The following is a 20,214-nucleotide window of genomic DNA, read 5'->3' on the forward strand; positions in this document are numbered from 1 at the left end:
TAGGATATGAAGAACGTTAATGCAACTAGACCCCAGTATTACCAAGTTCCAACAACTCTCATCTAACAAGAGTTATGTCTCCCCATGGTACACAAGACAATGTAATAAAATCTTTGTTGTTAAGATTCAGTAAGAAACCACCACACTATGACTAGACCCATACAAAAGATCTTAGCACATCAACAAAGGTAAATGTTCACAAATACACAGGTGTTCTAGTCTATATGATGTCTAAGAGGCTAAGGAACACGATATCTCCAAAACTCATAAAAGGTTTCACGCAAAAGGCTTAGAGACACCTTAATTAAATTAATTAGCCAATAATTAAAAAGCTCCTAAGTCTAACTTAGGAAAGTTAATTAAAGTGAATTAATTAAGGAAGCTCGATTTTGCTCTAGTCAAATTGATCTAAGCCATCAGTTGAGATGTGTATCGTTGTCGTTGAGACTCCAACGAGAGATTATAAGAGCAGGTCAAAGGGCTTAGAGAAAATCAATGAATCAAGTATTTTGTGAGTCGTTCGATTACCCAGTTTCAGGTATTCATCAAGGGTGGAGTTGAAGCTTGGGAAGCATCAAAGACAAATGGATCAGCAGAAATTTGAGAGTAGGTTCCAAAGGAATTTTCCTCAATATTTTCCAGTGTCTGAGAGACATGAAGAGGAGGTTGAATTCATCTGCAACGGAGGCCACTACAGCAAGTGTAAGTAGCCAAATTTCCCAGTGTGAGTTGTCCGAGGAGCCACATTTCAGTTGTCAGATGAGTATCCCGGAGGCAGAGCGAGTGGGTTTCAAACATAGAGGGAGACAAGACAACTTCCAAGAAGGTGATTCTGAGGTTGTACGAATTTTCTGTGAGCAACAATAAATATTTCCATCCAAGCAGTGTGAATAACTTGGAAGTGCGAGTTGTCGGGAGAGAGGGCTAGATTAATTCCAAAGGGAGAGAGGGTGTCTCTAGTCTATTTTGCTAATAGAGATTGTTCGAGCTTTGCCAGAAAGGCAAGCAGATCATTGTACTCTTGAATCGTTGAAGATAATAATGAAACCCTCATCTGTTGCACTGGTTTTCCCTTCGGGGTTTTTCTAGGACAATTGTCCAAACACAATGGTGCCATATTTTTATGTGTGTGCGCATATTTTCTCAGTTCCAGTTTTTATATTCCGCAGTGTTTTTATTGTGAAGATTGCAATACTGAATTTATCATTATTTGTCGAGTTAAAAATTCAGAAGACAAATAAACTACAGTGGTTAGAAGATAAATATCCAATTTATTGCAATCGTTGCAATTTCACATGGTATTAGAGCAGTGAATATCAAATCAAAGGCTCTAGAAGTGAGTGTTGTGTAGTTCAGATGGAGATCTACAGCACAGATAACCAGATTCGCACAAGCCAACCCAGCAATGTGAATTACAGAGAGGTGGCAATTTGATTTCCAACACAATCCGGACGAAAAGTGTAGATTGTCTTAAGAGCAGTAGTAGCAGGCAGTGAGGTTGTCGGAAAGCGTTTCTAATGCGCAAGTCAGAGATTCACAAAGCAAATCTAGCGCAAAGAATTTTACCATAGGGGTGTTTGCAATAGCAGATCAGTGCACGGCTAGGAAGAGAAAGCACACAGGGTTTTCAGTAGAAGGAATTTCTAGAAATTCTTGGAGGTTTTCCAACATCCCTGTGACAGAGAAGGAGGTTGTAATTTCCAGCAAAAGAAGGCTATAGCAGGCAAAGTAATTTTCCAGTGCGAGCTTGCCAATCCAATAAATGAGTGTTTCAGGTTCAACAGTGTGTGTGCCATTGTCGTATATTTTCCGAAGGTAGAGTGAGTTACCCAGGAGATACAATAGGTCGTGCAAGTTCCAAGAAGAGATTCCAAAGGCAAGTGTGAGTTACCCAATGCAGATATGAGCAGTCCAGTGAGGAGTGCAAGTGCAGGTAGAAGGTCGAGTTAATTTGTCGGAACGAGAAGGGGATTTCTCAATTTATTAGTTCTCTAGTTTTTTGAGTTTCACAGAGATGGACATAGCAGAACTATGTGAAAATTTCATCTATCACATTGACTAGAAATTATTTTTGTAATCGTTAATTTAACAATTTATTTGTTGTCTGCTACGACAAATACCAAATAATTCACACTGTGATTTTCACAAATAAACTACGGAAGAAAATAGCATTGGAAACTGAGAAAATCTAGCACACACACACACAAATTTTACACAATTATTTTTGGACAAATGTCCCCGGAAAAACCCAACTTGGGAAAACCGGTGCAACAGCTGAGGGTTTTATATTATTATGCAGTAGTGAAATCCTGAGTACAATCTGGATGTCGAAAACTGGAAATCCATAGCAAGAAAATCTGGCAAAGATATTCCCTAAGAAACCCCGACACTTGTGCTACCTACACTTGTGTTCCTGCACTCGCGCGTTCATGCACTCACGTGTTATTGCACTTGCGCGTTCCTACACTCGTGTTTCTGCACTCGCAAGTTCCTACACTCACGTTCTTGGACTCGCAAGTTCCTGCACTCGCGTTCCTGCACTAGGAATAACTCAGCCTCTTGTTTTTGCCTCTCCAAATCTGGAAACCTTCCTCTAAATCATTGTCCCTGCCCCTCACTGACATTGTGTCCCTCTCTGGCTCGAACTCTATTGTTGCTAGCTCGATCTGCACAAGGAACTGCTACTCAAGTGTTTCTTCTCCATCACCACATCGATCCCTTCTTATATCTTCCTGTTAGGACTCCAACGGCCAAGATTAAATCTTAATCAATGGCTCAGATCATTTTTGGATCGATCCATGTGAGTTTCTAAAGTTTCTCGCCTTGACATAATTAATTTTGATCAATGTTTTAAAAAATGGCCGACTTGGAACCGACTCGGCTGAGTTGGTCTGAGCCAAGCCTAGAAATTGTGACCCGCCCTTTGAACCGGTTCAGTCGGCCAGGTTAATACCAAGTCGGTCGGTCAGCCAAGTCCGTATCAACCCGGCCAGGTTACGTACAACGGCCCGGTGACATTAAAAAACGCCATTTTTTTAATTTTTTATGAGTGTGGGGGACTCCAAAGGGGTTTATTAATTGGTTTGTTGGTCTTTGGGGTCCATTCCCCTCTCCCAAACCCTATTTAACCCACTCAACCCCTCTCATTCTCTCACAGCCATCTCATGCATTTGAGTGAGAATTTCAGTGAGAGTTTGCGAGGAGTTGTTGAGTTTGTTTTTGGCACAGCAGTGAGGAGTCTTGGGCAAGCATTGTAGCTGGAGTGAGGAGCTTCTTGGGCAACCATTTGGAGCAATATTGAGGAGTTGGTTTCTTGGAGCAAGCTTGAGGAGGCAGTTTGTGCCTGGAGGTATTTTTTCTCACTTGTACAAATCTGTTTTTGCTTATTAAATTTTAGGTGCATATCTAGAAATCCTAAAGAGTGTTTTTTGTGAAAGAAATGAACATTGAATCAATGTTTTTTTTTTTCATTTTCAGATTGTTTACTTTCATTTCCAAGTCAAAAAATGGCACCTAGAGTGTAAGATGTTGCTTGGGCATATGTTGAAATGGTTGAAAGTCAAATGCATTGCAAATTTTGCCATAGGAAAATTAAGGAAGGTCCTGGGAGCATTAATAGGCTGAAACAACACTTGGCAGGGATTAGAGGCCAAATCACTCCATTTACCTCACCAGAAATTGGGGAGATTAGGAAGGAATTGTTAGCCAGCTTTGAGAAGTTTAAAGAAGATAAGGCTAGGCAAAAAGAGTTAGAGGCTGAAATTGGGAGGAAGAGGAATATACAAAAAATGATGGCTACCAACCCCCATTTTGATTTTGAGGGTTCTTCCTCTATCCCTTGTACTGATACATCCAACCCCTTTCGATATGTTCCTCCCTCTTATGAGTCTATTCAAAAAAAAGGGAAAGGGTAGAATGAAAAAGGGTGATATGAATATCAAAAGTTATTTCACTCCCTCATCTCCATCAAATGCACATGGTCCTCAAGCTAGTAATAGTCAAATGTAGCCCACCTTAGATAACCATTGGAAGAAAGAATTAAGGGAGACTGTTTGTGATTACATAGCTAGATGGTGGTATGATGTTGATATCCCCTTCAATGCTTCTCGTTCACCATATTATGAGCCTATGTTTGATGCCATACAAGCTGCTGGAAAAGGCTTCAAAGGCCCTAATATGCATGAGCTAAGGGGGTATCGTTTGCAGAAAGAAATTTCATCCATTAATGAGTATTTGAAAGATTCCAAGGACTCATGGGCAAGAACAAGATGTACCATCATGTCAGATGGATGGACTGATCAAAGAAACCGTACCATCATAAACTTCCTTATCTTCTGCCCACGGGGAACGATGTTTTTAAAATCAGTTGATGCATTTGATAAGGTAAAAGATGGGCAATTGTTGTTTCAACTCTTGGATGAGGTTGTTGAGGAGGTGGGGGTGGCTAATGTTGTTCAAGTCATCACAAATAATGCCTCTAACTATGTTCTTGCTGGTAAACTGTTAGAGGAAAAACACAAGACCATCTTTTGGACCCCATGTGTTGCACATTGCATAGACCTCATGTTTGAGGATATTGGAAAATTAGATTGGGTCAAAAACATTGTAGATCATGCCAAAAGAATAACAAAATTTATCTACAATCATTCATGGATTTTGAGCCTCATGAGGAAACACACTGGGGGCAGGGATATTATTAGGCCTGCCATCACTATATTTGCTACTCATTTTTTGACATTGCAATCTATGCATTCGCAACATAGAAACTTGCAAAAGATTTTTTGGTCTCACAAACTGGAAGGCAAAGAATTGAAAAAGAAATTTAATGAAGAAATATTCTGGAGAAAGTCTGCAGAGATTGTGAACCTTGCTGAGCCACTGGTTAAGGTGTTGCGGTTGGTGGATGGGGAAAGATTGGCTATGGGCTTCATTTATGAGGCTATGGATCAAGCAAAGGAACAAATAAAGAGGGCATACAAGGATAAAGTGGCTAAGTATGGGCCCATTTGGGCAATCATTGATGAAAGATGGAACAATCAACTCCATCGCCCTATACATGCAGCTGGGTATTTTTTGAACCCATGGTATCATTATAAAGCTAAGGAGACAGGAGCTTTGAGGGGGGAGGTTAGAGATGGACTGATTGACTACATTGATCGCATGATCCCATCGGAGTCTGATCAGTTGGAGATACACCGACAGGTCACGACCTTCACCAATGCCTCGGGTACCTTTGGGAAGAACCTAGCAAAGATTGCAAGAGAAGCAGATGAGCCAGGGAAACAAAAATTTCAATTTTCAAATTCTTAATAGTTTTTTTTAAATTTTGTTAAATCGTTTATAATTTGAAAGTTGGATATAATTTGTATTTTTGTTGAGCTAACTCATTACACTCCTATGTTTTTTGCAGCACAATGGTGGGAGGCTTTTGGTAGCCATTGTCTTGAATTGCAGAAGTTTGCAATTCATATTTTGAGTCAAACTTGCAGTGCTACTGGGTGTGAGCACAATTGGTCTGTCTTTGAGAGGATTCACACAAAGAGGAGAAACCGTTTGTATCAAAAACCGTTAAATGATCTAGTCTATGTCCAACACAACCTCTGACTCAGACACAACCAATTGCTAAACAAAAGACCTGATTCAGATCCCATTGTGTTGGAAGACATTGATCCAACATCAGATTGGGTAGTGAAGAGTCATCCAGCAGAGTTTGATTCTGATGAGGATCTTGATTTGGATTTACATAGGGATGCATCACTCGAACATGATGTTCAGTTGAATGCAGATCCTGATCCACTTGTACCAGCCTCAGCCTCACAGCCAGTGAGTCCTCCAGTTGCAGGCGCTTCCTCTGCTCAGCCACGACAAAAGCGCAGCCGCATATCTCGTCTATCTCAAATTGCATCTGCTACACAGTCTGCTAGTGCTACCACTTCTACAATTGCAGTTGGAGATGATGATGATGAGGAGGAGCCATGGGGCCCCTTGTTTGACTCTGATGATGATCCAGAGATTGATCCACATGATCTTGGCTCCTCTGGCAGTAGCTACTAGCCAGTAGTACTGGTCACAGTTTACTTTTGTTGTAGAGGCCATTTCTAGCCTCCTTGGTTATGTGTTTTTGTTTTGATCATGTATGTATTGGACAGTGCACTAAGTGCCATTTTGATATAATGGATATATTCATGAGCCTACTTTGATCATATGTTGTCTTCCATCTATATTCTAATGTTGTGTGTTTGGAAACATGAATGAAAATCTTTAAAATTATGTTTTTTTATAAAAAAAAAAATATTTAATGTATTTTTTACAACGACTGAGTCATTGAAATCGAGTCGGCCGAGTCGATACCAAGTCGGAGTCGGAGTCGAAGTCGACCCTCGGCTAAGTCAGAGTCGGAGTCGGAGTTTTAAAACATTGATTCTGATTAATTAACCAATTTTCCTAAGTTTTGACTTAGGAAACATTAAAAAGTAGTTTAATAATCTAATTAAGCCATCTCTAGGTGGAATTTCCAGAAACGATTTTTGGGTTATGGAGATCTCATGTATTCTAGCCTCTCCACCAAGTTTCGTGACTAGTACACATCCAATGCTACAAAAACTAACAAACTAAGAGAACAGGACAAGTTGGATGGAGCCTCCAACTTTGGCAGCTGGAAGGCTAGAATGATGTTCCTGTTGGATGAGCACAATTTGAAGGAGTTTGTGACAACAAAAGACAGAGTACAGGATCATATCATCCCGCCTATTGCAGAGAAGGGAGCTACAAAGGAGATGTGGGATGCCATCATCAAGTTGTACCAAGATCCTTCCAAGAGTTGAAAGATGATACTCAAAGAGAAATTGAGGAAGGTCAAAATTCAGAAGGGCGAGAACGTAACATCCTATTTCATCAAGGGTGTCAAAGATGAACTTGTAGCAGTGTGTTCCTGCACTCGTGCGTTCATGCACTCGCGTGTTATTGCACTTGTGCATTCCTACACTCATGTTCCTGTGTTTCTTCCCCGTCACCACATCGATCCCTTCTTATATCTTCCTGTTAGGACTCCAACAGCCAAGATTAAATCTTAATCAATGGCTCAGATCATTTTTGGATCGATCCATGTGGGTTTCTAAAGATTCTCACCTTGACTTAATTAATTCTGATTAATTAACCAATTTTCCTAAGTTTAGACTTAAGAAACATTAAAAAGTAGGTTAATAATCTAATTAAGCCATCTCTAGGTGGAATTTTCAGAAACGATTTTTGGGTTATGGAGATCTCATGTATTCTAGCCTCTCCACCAATTTTTGTGACTAGAACACATCCAATGCTACAAAAACTAACAAACTAAGAGAACAAGACAAGTTGGATGGAGCCTCCAACTTTGGCATCTGGAAGGCTAGAATGATGTTCCTGTTGGATGAGCACGATTTAAAGGAGTTTGTGACAACAAAAGACAGAGTACAGGATCATATCGTTCCACCTATTACAGAGAAGGGGTCTGCAAAGGAGATGTGGGATGCCATCATCAAGTTGTACCAAGATCCTTCCAAGAGTTGAAAGATGATACTCAAAGAAAAGTTGAGGAAGGTCAAAATTCAAAAGGGTGAGAACGTAACATCCTATTTCATCGAGGGTGTCAAAGATGAACTTGTAGCAGTTGGAGAGAAGCCAGTAGAGGATGAACTAGTGTGTACATCTCTAAATGGGTTTACCAAGGAATGGCAACCATTCATTCAGATGATTACTAGATGAGATAAGTTACCAAATTGAAAATTCCTATCGAGTGACTTCACTTAGGAGGAGTTAAGGCTCAGTCTCGTCGAGGGTACTACCAACAATAGTGGCGAGAGTCCGAGGGTAGAGAAGGAAGAAGAGAACGTCGCTCTTGTAGGGTAGGGAAAAGTGAAGAAGGGTCCCAGCCAGGGATAAGACTAAAGGAGAGAAGAAGAAGAAGAAGGACCTGTCAAAGGTTAACTTCTTCAAAGGTGGTGAACTTGGTCACTACATCCGCCAATGTATCAAGAGAAAGAGTTCACTATGTTCACAGCACTCCCACAGAGCAACAGGTGGCTAATATACTCACAAAGGACCTAGGGAGGGAAAAGTTTTTCTACTTCAGAGCACAGATGGGTCTAGTGGAGAACAACTTCCTCGCTAACAAGGAGTGTTATATTATGGTAGCAGAAGACATGTGTTCTAGTCCCTATGATGTCTTAAAGACTAAGAAACACAAGATATCCAAAACCCATAAAAGGTTTCACGAGAAAAGACTTGGGGATGCCTTAATTAAATTAATTAGTGTTAATTTTAGATAACAATGGTATGCTCTATACTTGCAACAATTACTTCAATGTCCTTTTTATAGCTCAATGACAATTTCCACTTAGATTTCAATAGCAATCACATAAACCATTCATTCACATTGACAATAACTGTAGCTAGAACATAAACAATAAAATGTAGAGGACAAGTCAAGACAAGAGAACACCAATATTTGGCTAAAGCCAGGGAAAAACCCCAAGATGGGGGGAACCCTTAATCAATCCTGCTTATTATCAAATATCAAATGTTCAGCAAAGAGAAAATGTCTAATAAAGTACATTGATGAAACTCAAAGTCAGTGTGACTTAACTTTTGCAAATTATCTAAACCAATGTAAATCTAACCAGCTTGATGAAGGGCTGCAATTCTGAAAAGTCAACAGCAGTCAACTTGCCCTAACCAATCAATGGTCAACGTAGCAATCAAACTTGCCCTCTTGAGCTTAGTCAACCTTAGTCAAACTTAGTGTTCCTTGTTGGTCAAACAACAACAAAGACAGTCAACAAATCAATGGCTAAACCCAATCAAATCTCGAAATCAACCTGTGCTCAAAACATTCCTACAACTCTATAGTCAACCTTAGTCAAACAACTCCTTTTGCCTCAATTTTTGTGTCAGATAATGCGGCCTGCTTGGACAGACCTATTCTTGGTCAAAATACAGGCAAATAGTCCCTCAAAAGTCCAAAAGTCAACGTCGATCAACGTCACCTCAAACAAAAGGTCAACACATGTCAAAACAATTCCAAAACTCGTACGCATGGAAGAAGAGCAGGCTACCTCAGACTTGTACAACCCAACCAATGAAGGAGAGAGAAGAAAGAGCAGGCTACCTCAGACTTGTACAACCCAACCAATGAAGGAGAGAGAAGAAATGATGAGTTGATGATGTGCCAAATGAGGTGGAGGGTCTCATTTATTTATATGAGTTGGAGGAGGGTCAATTTCTCTAATCTGACCCCAAGCCGACCTTCACCATGTGTGAACGTGGGCTTGACAACAAAAACATATTTCTCCTTATCTGAATTTATTACTTCCAGGGTGAATTTTGGTCCCCTTGAAAAGAGGAATTTTATCCAATAATCATCTTTTATCAATGCGCTGCCCAAAGTGGTATTTGGCCCTAGTTGTACATTTTAACAATTAGCCAATAATTAAAAAGTCCCTAAGTTAGAAAAATTGGTTAATTAAAGTGAATTAATTAAGAAAGTTTGATTTTTCTCTAGAGACTTCTATTGGTGAAGTCTAATTGTGTTAACTTTTCCTAGGGCTATATTGTTCTTTGTTGTAGATAATTTCATTTTAAACTTTTTCATCATTAACATATGCATTCACCCCATTACACTAAGAAGCTGGATTCGTCCTCCCCCCCCCCCCTCGTGTTCTGAATCCCACGAATCAGACATGATTCTCTAGGACACATGTCCGATTCTTGTGTTCAACGTGTCCTGGAACATGGGATTCTCGTGTCCAATGTGTCCTAGAGTACACCCATCTATCATTTTTTAAGACTACAGATACACGGTTTGCCTCTCCATTCATCATGTTGACGAGGTTGAGGGAGGTCAACACCGCTCTTGAGGCCATGGTTATTTTAAATTTTTGGTCTTTTTGGAGAAATACAGATCAAGCAGCCTCAAAAAGAGTCAAGGACACAGTGTTAGATGATGCTTGGTGGGAGAGGGTAGATCTCACTATTAAGAACATGGACCCTATCATTGCTTTGCTACGATTTGCAAATACAAACCAATGTGAAAATTCGGCTAACTCTGAATCCTAGCAACTGATAATATTTCTTCTATTTGTTAAATTAATTAAACAAATTATTTGCAGTTTCCTACGACAAATATCGAAACATATACATTGCAGCCTTCACAAAATAAATATTGCGAAAGAAATAAAAATGTTGGAAGAATAGATGCACACACACACAAATACACAGTTATTTTTGGACTAAGTCCTCGGAAAAACCCAACTCGAGAAAACTAGTGCAACAGCTGAGGGTTTTAATATTATGCAGTAGTAAATCTGAGTACAAGACTATGGATGCTCAAATCTAGCAATCCATACAGAGAAATGACTGACAATAAATCTAGTGAGAAAAATATCACTCCCACAGGCGATCTAACACTGACCTTGGCTCAAGTTGAGTTGCTCTCTACTGCCTCTGCGCAGTCACTGCGTCACCCTACACAGTCACTACGTCCCTCTCGCTATCTGATCAGCTGTTGTCTGGAAGATGGATCCTCCTGGCCTCCGGACTCTCTCTTCGGCTTCTGGCACTGAATCACTGCTTCTCCCCAGCAAAATACGGAATCCCCTCTGAAGCACTACTACCTCTGTGTGGCTCTGTGCTACCTCTCCGTGGCACTTACTGCCTCTCTACAATGCACTCACCGAAACTGGAAAAACTTCCTCTAGCCTTACTATCTCTGCCCCTCCCTCGCTGCTTCGAGCTCACTAGCTCTCTCTCCGGCAACTCAGCACTGCTACTTAGGAAATCATTCTGCCAATGAAATCGAACTACTCGTGTCTGGTGTGTTCTCTAAAGCCCTATTGAGTTTCTTCTTATAATCTCTCGTTGAGACATGAACAGCCACGATTAAAACTTAATCGATGGCAAAGATTAACTAGAACTCGATCCATGCCTTTTTCTAGAAGATTCTCACCATGACTTAATTAATACCCTTTAATTAATCAGATTTCCTAAGTTTAGACTTAGGAAATATTAAAAAATGATTAATTATTTTAATTAAGTCGTCTCTAGGTGGAATTTTCAGAAACGATTTATGGGTTTTGGAGAATACATGTATTCTAGCCTCTCCACCAAATTTCCTGGCTAGAACACACCCAATGCTAGAAAACAACCAACCCATCCTACGAAGAGGTTTATGAGGGATGGGATTCCATAATTGAGTCCATAGGGACCATTATTTTACAGAGTGAGTACACTGAGTATGAGACATCATCAAAGGCCTTCTTCACCACCATACAAGATATTCTTGTCAGCAGATGGGACAAGAATTGCACACCTTTGCAATGTTTGGCTCACTCATTGAACCTAAAATACTACAACCATGAGTTGTTGAATGGTGGACCTCCCTGCAGATTCCCTCCTCACATGGATGGTGAAATTTCACAGGGGAGGAAGGATACATTGAGGCGGATATTTCAGGATAGAGCATCCTTTCATGAGGTCGAAGATTCCTTTACAGAGTTTTCCACTCCCACTGGACGATTTCTAGTCTATGATGTGATTAGAGACGGGGGCTAAGAAGCCCTATTCTTGGTGGGAAACTCGTGGGGCAACAAGCCCCCTCTATAGCAGTTAGCCATGAGGCTCCTCTCTCAGGTGACTTCATCCTCTTGTTGCGAGAGGAATTGGAGCACATATGGGAATTTGTATAGTGTCAAGAAGAGTAGGCTTGAGCAGTCCAGGGCAGAGACAATGGTGTATGTGCACACCAACCTTCGTCTTATTTACAAGCAGAGGGATGAGTGGTTGAAGGGAAAGACAAAGATGTTGAATGTCTTTCCTAATTATATGGGTCTGGACAACAGTGTTGAGTTGGCATTGGCCAAAATGGATCTTAATGACCCAATGCTAGAGCATGTCACTTTTGATGATGGTGATACTCTTGACGGATCATCCTCCACAGCAGCAGATGCAAAATTACATTGGATACATAGGAGGAGGATGCAGCGAAGGAGAGCAATGGTGACCATGACAGTGATGTTGATTTTGATGATGATGATGATTGATGACTCGTGAGCTACCTACTACCTTGCAGTTGTTTTGTATTTGCTATTTATATTTGTCATTGGCATTGCTACTATGGTTTACCTATGTAACACATTTTGATTTTGTTGACTTAATGAGAAAATTGCAGTTTCTTGTCTTTCTCCTATTGGATAATTGATGAATTTGCCACAATTGTATTTGTATGCATAATGTCACATTGTACAACTTAAAAATTTTAAATTTACAATGTAGAATCTAGATCTATGTCTAAATTTGTATCATGAACAAGAATTTGTGTAAAGAAATATCTATTTAGTATTAAAATTTAATATATATATATATATATATATATATATATATATATTATTTTTATTTTTGTCCCTGTGTCAGGGGACTTAGCCATTACATCATAACATCATTAGCAATTATGTATAAAGAACAATAACATCAACATTACAGTGGAACAGAATAAAAGCATGCACAAATAGAGACACCAGGAGTAAGGTCAGAAACCAGGGCAAAACCCAACAAGGGGGAAAAACCATCCAAATTCTTCTTCTATTAGATATTCATCAATTGTTCAACTTAGACACAAAGTACATCCAATAATGAGATACATCAATCACATCAGACCTTCAAGGCCAATCTAAGTCAGTTCACATCTTTAACTGTGAACTAAACGAAGCAAGTCCAAGAGAGTTGCTATCATATCACAATATTACATTTGTCATAGAGATACTAGCACGTCTGTCATCCATCTAATCATCACTATCATCAATGATCAAAAGTCACAGTCACAGCCATTCTGTTATGTTCACTGTCATGACAAGATTATAGGAGCTAAGTCACAGCCATTAAGTATCAATGTCATAAGTATCAAGGCAAGACCACTGACATATGTAAAGAAGATCACCATCACAGTTGTGATAAGAACATTTTCAAGGTTAGAGTTATTGTGGCATGAACAAGTTACTATCATCGTGTACCATATATCATAATCAGGGTCATTAATTACATGAACCATAAGAGAACTCCATCATGTGTATCATGACAACCCTCTATCATATTATGATTACTAAGACAACAGAGTCGTTGTCCTCATGCCATCGTCACTATCACATATATTATAAGAGTAGGATCAATGTCATGAGAGTCACATTCATCATAGAATACCATATTCACATATATCATGCTACTGTAGAGTGAACCACAAAGGATATGACATTATTACTTATGATACCAATCACTATATGTATGCAAGACTAGTTGTTGTGGGAATATGATGCCAAACACAATATTTGTACAATGCAAGATTGATCATTGTAGGAATTACACGCCAATCACAATCATTGTAAAATCATTATAATGCAAAACTAATCGTTGTAGTCAAGTCACAATGCAAGTTATTGTTCATTGTGGTTCGAGACCAGTGTTGCAGGAAATGTACCCCCCCCCCCGGATCAAAAGCCCGATCCGCAATCCGTATGGATGTGGGGGTGAACCTCCCTCCGAAACACGTTTCGGAAAAATCGAAACGCGGATCGAGCTAATAAATCCGATTCCTGCCATTTTCGGAATCGTACGACCAATTCCCGTTTCAGTTTTTCCGAAACACATTTCGTACGGCGGTTCGGTCGTACGAAGCATGATGCTTCCGAGTCTAATCCGTACAGATCACAACCGCTTTGCCCGGGTGTTAAATCCCTTCACTCCTCACCTTGGGTCAGGGTGAGGAGTGAAGGGATTTAACACCCTTTCGTCTCTCATTTGCTCACTTTTATTTTATGAGAGCTTGGAAAAGGGAGGAGAAGAGACGAGAAAGAGAGAAGAGAGGAGAAAAGAGGAGAGCTTGGAGGACTTCCATCTACAAGAGCTAAAGAGGTAATTGCAAACTTCAAACTCCCTCATTTTTTTGACATTGTTTTTTGTATTTATCTCCTCCCTCTCCTACTCTTTCCCATTCTTTCTACTTTCTCATTTAACCACCTATTTCAATATTCCAAGATGGTGTTCTTTTGGCTTCTATGTATCATTCCACTTTTGGTTTTAATGATAGCAAGGGGGAGTAGGAATAGAAGGGAAGAACAACAAGAGGATAGTGGTCCCAATATGAGTGACCCAATGTATGATGAGGAGGAAGGGTTTGAAGAGGAAGGGGATGAAGTTGAACCTGAAGGGAACACTCAAACACTAGAGGGGAAAGTTGCATTAACACCCTTGTGAAACTATGTGACCAAACTTGAAGGGGGAAAGGGTGGTGGAAGGTGGAAGCTACAGATTTTTGTGCCCTCATGATTGTCATGGAGGAAAACCATTTATGGTTCATATACCCGTGTGAGGAGCCATATTTGTGGGGTGATGGACAGTGATGAAAAAAAGGGTGTTGTGGGAATACAAATTTTCCCAAACATTTCAGCTGAACAAAGAAGAAAATACATCCAAATAGAGGAGGTTGCACAATAAAAAAGCAAAAAACAAAAAACTCATTCTGAATCAAGTGCAACCTCTAGATTTGGTAGCTCATCTCCTCATGGTACTTATGGAAACTCTGGAGGTAAAAGAACAATAGGGGATTTCCTTAAAGTTGTTGGGAGGGATGATGTGGATGAAAAGATAGTCCAATTTCTTTGTGCTTGCGGTGTACCATTCAATGTGCTTCGCTCTCCCTATTGGCATGAAATGGTAAAGGCCATCAATGAAGCCCCAAAAGGATACAAGTCCCCCAACTATGAGAAAGTTAGGACAGTGTTACTAGAAAGAGAAAAAGCAAAGGTTCAAAGAGCTTTGACACGTTTTACAAATGAGTGAGTATATTATGGGGTATCCATTGTATCAGATGGGTGGAAAATATTAGAAACCAACATTTGATAAATGTTCTTGGTGTTTCTACTAGTGGTGCAGTATTTATTACATGTCATGACTCCTCCTCCGTCAGTGCATCTTCCCAAAACATTGCAGATCTCCTATTGCAATCAATTAGAGATGTTGGTCTGAATAATGTGGTTCAAGTGATCACGGATAATGCAGCAAATTTTAAGGCAGTAGGAAAATTTATTGAGCGTACTCATCCACACATCTTTTTGTCTGGTTACTTGGTTCATTGAACCTTTTGATGCATGATATTGTGAAGCATAAAGAATCAGGGTGGATTAATGAGCTTTATAGGAGAGAGAATCAGCTCATTAAATTCATCACAGGGCATACAAGGGTAAACTACTTCTATGGCACTTACTCCACGTTGCAGTTGCTTAAACTTGCAAAAACAAGATTTGCCCGTTATTACCTCACCTTTAGGTGGCTAGTGAAGGTGAGACAAGCTTTAATTAATATGGTATGTGTTGAATCATGGGAGGAAATTAACACTAATAGAGATGGTGCTAATGTAGCCAAGGACACTATTCTTGACATGTACTTTTGGTCACAGGTTAAATATGCTTTGCAATTCACCAAACCAATTTATTACATGATCAAGTTTGGAGATTCAGATCGACCAATAATTGGGGAGGTGTATGAGCAAATGGATAGCATGTTGGGGCAGATTAAAGACATTGTTGAGCCTAGAGATATCACCTTGTACAATTATATTCGTGCAGAGGTGGAAAACCAATAGGAAATGTTAAATGTTCCTTTGCATGCATTAGCATATGTTTTGACACCTAAATACTATCATCCATCATGGCTTTCAACACCAGCACCAAGGGGGGAAGCAGGAGAAAACCACACCAAGATCAAGAGGTTCACAAAAGATATATGATTGCATTGAATAAATTAGTCACTGATGAGGAGGAGGTTGCCATGGTACGGAGACAGTTGAGCAACTATACACTTAACACTGCTCCATTTGGGAGCACGCATGCAATTAGAGATCGAGAGACTTTTTCTTCTCTTGAAGTGGTGGAACATGCATGGAGGTGCTACTCCACTTATACAGACTTTGGCATTGCGGGTGCTATCACAGATGGTAAAGACTTCTTCTGCAGAGAGGTGTTGGAGCTCTTATTCTTTCATCCACAGTGTCAAAAGGAACAGGTTGAGTTTAAACCGGGTAGAGAGCTTGGTTTATATTCATTACAACTTGCGATTGTCGTCCCATTACTGTGATAATGCAAAGACTAACAAAGACCTTAAGGTTTGGGGCAGGAATCCAGAGGAGCCCAATTTGGAGGATGGAGTGTTGTGATTAGAGCAATTAGAGGATGCTCTTATCCAGGTATGTCCATTGTGGTATGAATTTTGCTTATAAAGCATTTCTCTAATTCCTGTTTTTAATTTTTTTTGTTAACTAGTGGTTTTTTTTTGTATGAATTTTTTGAGTGATTCCAAGATGATGATGATCAAGTTGAGATGCCACCCCCATCTGGTCCCTTGGTTCCCAGGTTCCATGGTTCAACACCAACAGCAAGGGGTTCATCTTCATCAGTTTCAGTGTCACAACTTCCACAAGCACCATCTTCTTCATTGCCACCACATGGAGGTCCGCCGCCACGTTCTCTTCGTGGTGGAAGGAGGAGAGATTAGTAGATATATTCACAATTTACTACTTTTGTCATAGATTAATCATTAAACTTGTAGGCTTGTGAATTTGAACCTTTTGTCTTGGCGGTGACCAAGTGACCTATTTTGTAAACATTATTATTTGAAATTTGGACATGACAAATGTTGACAATTGCTCACTTGCTAGATAAATCATAATATGCTCTATGTTTTATGTTTTATTTTTTATAATGTGCTTAAATGTTTTATGTTTTATAATATGCTTAAAAATTTGATGTATGTTTGTAATTGCTAGAATATAGATGGTTGATGCTCGAATAATTAATCATTGATGTACATACTAGTAACTACAATGGAATCATGGATGCCATATCGATCTTGATTTATGTAAAAATATGTATGTTTTCATGTCTTCTACAACTAATTTGGCATTTGGGATGTTTGTTTTGAATATAAATGCAAAAAACAAATATATATATATAGCAGACGCTTCGCTTCCTAGATTTTTGGAAAACGACACTACCGCGTCCCCGCTTCCAAAAAACGTCCCTGTTTTGTCCCCACTTCGTGCAACATTGTTCGAGACACAATGTGAGCCACTGTGCACTGTAGTGAACTAGTCAAGAGATGTTGAATATGTACCATAAGTCACGCAAGCCGCAAACATACCTGTTGTGAACAAGTGCGAGCCCCAACATTACTTACTATAATAAGATGTGATGCTACAGGATCATTATAATAAGAGCGATCCTCATGTATTGCGAGAGTTGTAGAGTATATATTTACGAGAGCCGCAAAAGTGATGTGATGCCGATATAAAGTAGTGTGATGCCTAGATTGTAATGTGATGCCCATACGAAACAGTGTCATGCCCAGAATGTAACATGATGCCCATACGATGAAGTGTTAACCATATGATGATGCCAATACAAACTTCTAACCCAGAATAGATGTGACAGTGATGTGTTGTCGATACCACAGAACAGATAAGTGACGGTGATGCGAACCATAGTAAAGAATATGCAGATCACAAAATTTGAGCATGTTCAGATAATCGATGCGAGCTACGAATAGTTAGGGTGAGATCCCTCAAAAACATATGAACCATACAACCGCAGAAAAACAAATGAATCTCTAAGATATACCAAACCACACATATTCGCACTAAATCATCTTCGTCATATATCCTTAGGGATAATAACTAATCTTCCATTTCTAATGTTCCTCCAAGAAATGAATCAGAGTCACAAAGGAGTGAAAGCCAACTTTTTAGGGCTTGGAGGGAAAATGTTTTTTCATTCAAGTTTGCTCATATATTTTAATATTTAAATATATAGCCAAGCTCTACTTGCCCAGGTGCCAAATTTATCAATAATAATCATTTTTTTGTCCAATTTATATTTCTTTGGGGCAGCTGGGCTTTCTTTTGGGGCTTAGGGCTTCCCTTAGGGAAAATTCATCCCGACGCTGCCCAAATTTCAACAAATTGATTTGAGCTATCGGTTGAGATGTGATCGTGGTCATTGAGACTCCAACGAGAGATTATAAGAGCAGGTCGAAGGGCTTGGAGAAAATCATCGAATCGAGTATTTTGTGAGCAGTTCAACTACCAAATTGCAAGCGCAGTTGAAAATAGGGAAGCATCAAAAACAGAGGAATCACCAAAAATTTGGGACCAGGAATCCAGAGGAATTTTCCTCAGTATTTTCCAGTGTCTAGGAGACAGGAAGAGTTGGCTGAATTCATATGCAGAGGAGGTCACTACAGCTAGTGCGAGTTGTCAGATGGGCTATGTTTCAGTTGTCAGTTGCCGGATCAGTATCCCAAAGGCAAAGTGAGTATGTTTCAAAGGCAAAAGGAGGCAGGACGACTTGCAGGAGGTGATTCCGGGGTTGTACGAATTTTCTGTAAGCATTTCCAACTATGCAATGAGAATAGCCTAGGAGTGCAAGTTGCTAGGAGAGAGGGCCAAATCAATTGCAGAGGGCGAGAGGGTGTCTATAGTATATTTTGCCAGTAGAGATTGCCAAAGCTTTGCCAGAAAGGAAAGTAGATCATTGTACTCTTGAATTGCTGAAGATAATAATAAAATCCTCATCCGCTGCACTGGTTTTCCCTTTCTGGTTTTTCCAGGGACAATTGTCCAAAAACAATGGTGTCATATTTTTATGTGTGTGTGCATATTTTCTCAGTTCCAGTTTTTATATTCCGCAGCGTTTTTATTGTGAAGATTACAATAGCAAATTTATCGTTATTTTCCGAGTTAATAATTCAGAAGACAAATAAACTGCAGTAGTTAGAAGATAAATATTCAGTTTATTGCAATCGTGGAAATTTCACACAAGCCACTGAAACGGGCTGCCTTCTTTAACAGGCCTTCTTAACTAGTTTACTTATGAGGGTTAGAATCAAAATCACAAGCTGGAGACAGCTGATGTGCTGCGGAGAATCCATTTTCCCTTTAATAAGAGCCGGCCTTTTGGGGGTCTATATATTGAGGCTGTGTCAGGGAGTTTTTGTACAAACTAACCACTCCAACGGGCATCCGAAGATATTAATGGCTGGAAAATCTCTGCATTATTCTTGCTCTGAAAAACCCTTTTATGCTGGACTAAATCAGCTTAAATGATAAAAGATATAATGTTCACTAATAATGGAAAATGGTTTCTATATCTTCACCGTGTTTGGCTGTCAAATAGACACCAAATCGGAAAATTAATCCCAAGGGCTCTCACTATTGGTGTCATAAATAGATCTCCCTCAAAATTTCTATCCATCTATGCTTTCCAATATGGAAAAGAGAGTCTAGTAGTGTAAACCCATGCAGTAATTCACAATAGTCCCTGGACATAATAATTTGAACAATATATCAACAACTGATGGATAGCAATTCAATTCAATTACATTAGTTATTCTTCCCCAGAAAACAATTGAGCAAATCCAAGATTCTAACAAAAGCAATGACTGGAGACACCATGGTAGGAGTATTAATTTGGCTACATCTCCTCAACCAAGATCATCTTCACAAGCCTTGACTAGATGAATTGGAAAATTATCACCCTGGACCCCAACCAGCACATAGCCCTGAGCTGATCTTGAGCAGACAACTGAAAGGATTATAATGGGCACCCATATACCATAGCCACATCGTCTCTGATAAGTATATCACCTCCAACAAATGGTGTGAAAGAGAAGCTGGTGTAAAAATATTATGATATTTATAGCCGAAGTAATAATAAGAACCAACCAGTAATAAGGTGCAACTTTATATTCTTGCTGGTGTAGAAATATTATGATATTTATAGCAGAAGTAATAATAAGAACCAACCAGTAATAAGGTGCAACTTTATAGTCTTGGTTTCTCCTACTAGTCATATCAATCCTAATATGCTCATTTTCTTTACTGCAGTAGTTCTCTCCTCTCATACGGTCTTATAATATGGCATCATTAAAATCAAAGGTGCTCATATTGATGAAAATATTAGAATATAATTTTTTTCTAACCGAATAAATCATTTTCTTACCGAATGTAGAAATTCATGATCGGTGAAGACAAATACGAAAAAGGAGCTAGGCATTCCATATCAAAATAGCAAATTTCAACCGATTCTGGATCATCCCTATACAATACAGATGCAATTCAGCTCAATTTAAGTAAAGTGAACCACT

At 39.4% G+C, this 20,214-nt stretch overlaps 1 protein-coding gene across 4 annotated transcripts in view; it reads right to left on the minus strand.

Annotated features, from left to right (window-relative positions):
* The window catches only part of LOC149260671 (uncharacterized), a 318,964-nt gene that overhangs the window by 216,138 nt on the left and 82,612 nt on the right, over nt 1-20,214 (minus strand). For all 4 annotated transcript variants that reach the window (XM_089420954.1, XM_089420953.1, XM_089420951.1 and 1 more), the window contains one exon: nt 20,070-20,165. In XM_089420954.1, the coding sequence (XP_089277080.1) occupies nt 20,070-20,165 (96 nt within the window). The remainder of the gene's footprint in view (nt 1-20,069; nt 20,166-20,214) is intronic.

This window comes from Pinus tabuliformis, chromosome 6, assembly GCF_031772625.1.
Source record: "Pinus tabuliformis cultivar Carrire ecotype Pingquan chromosome 6, CPIR1, whole genome shotgun sequence".
In the NCBI taxonomy this organism is placed as follows: Eukaryota; Viridiplantae; Streptophyta; class Pinopsida; order Pinales; family Pinaceae; genus Pinus; species Pinus tabuliformis.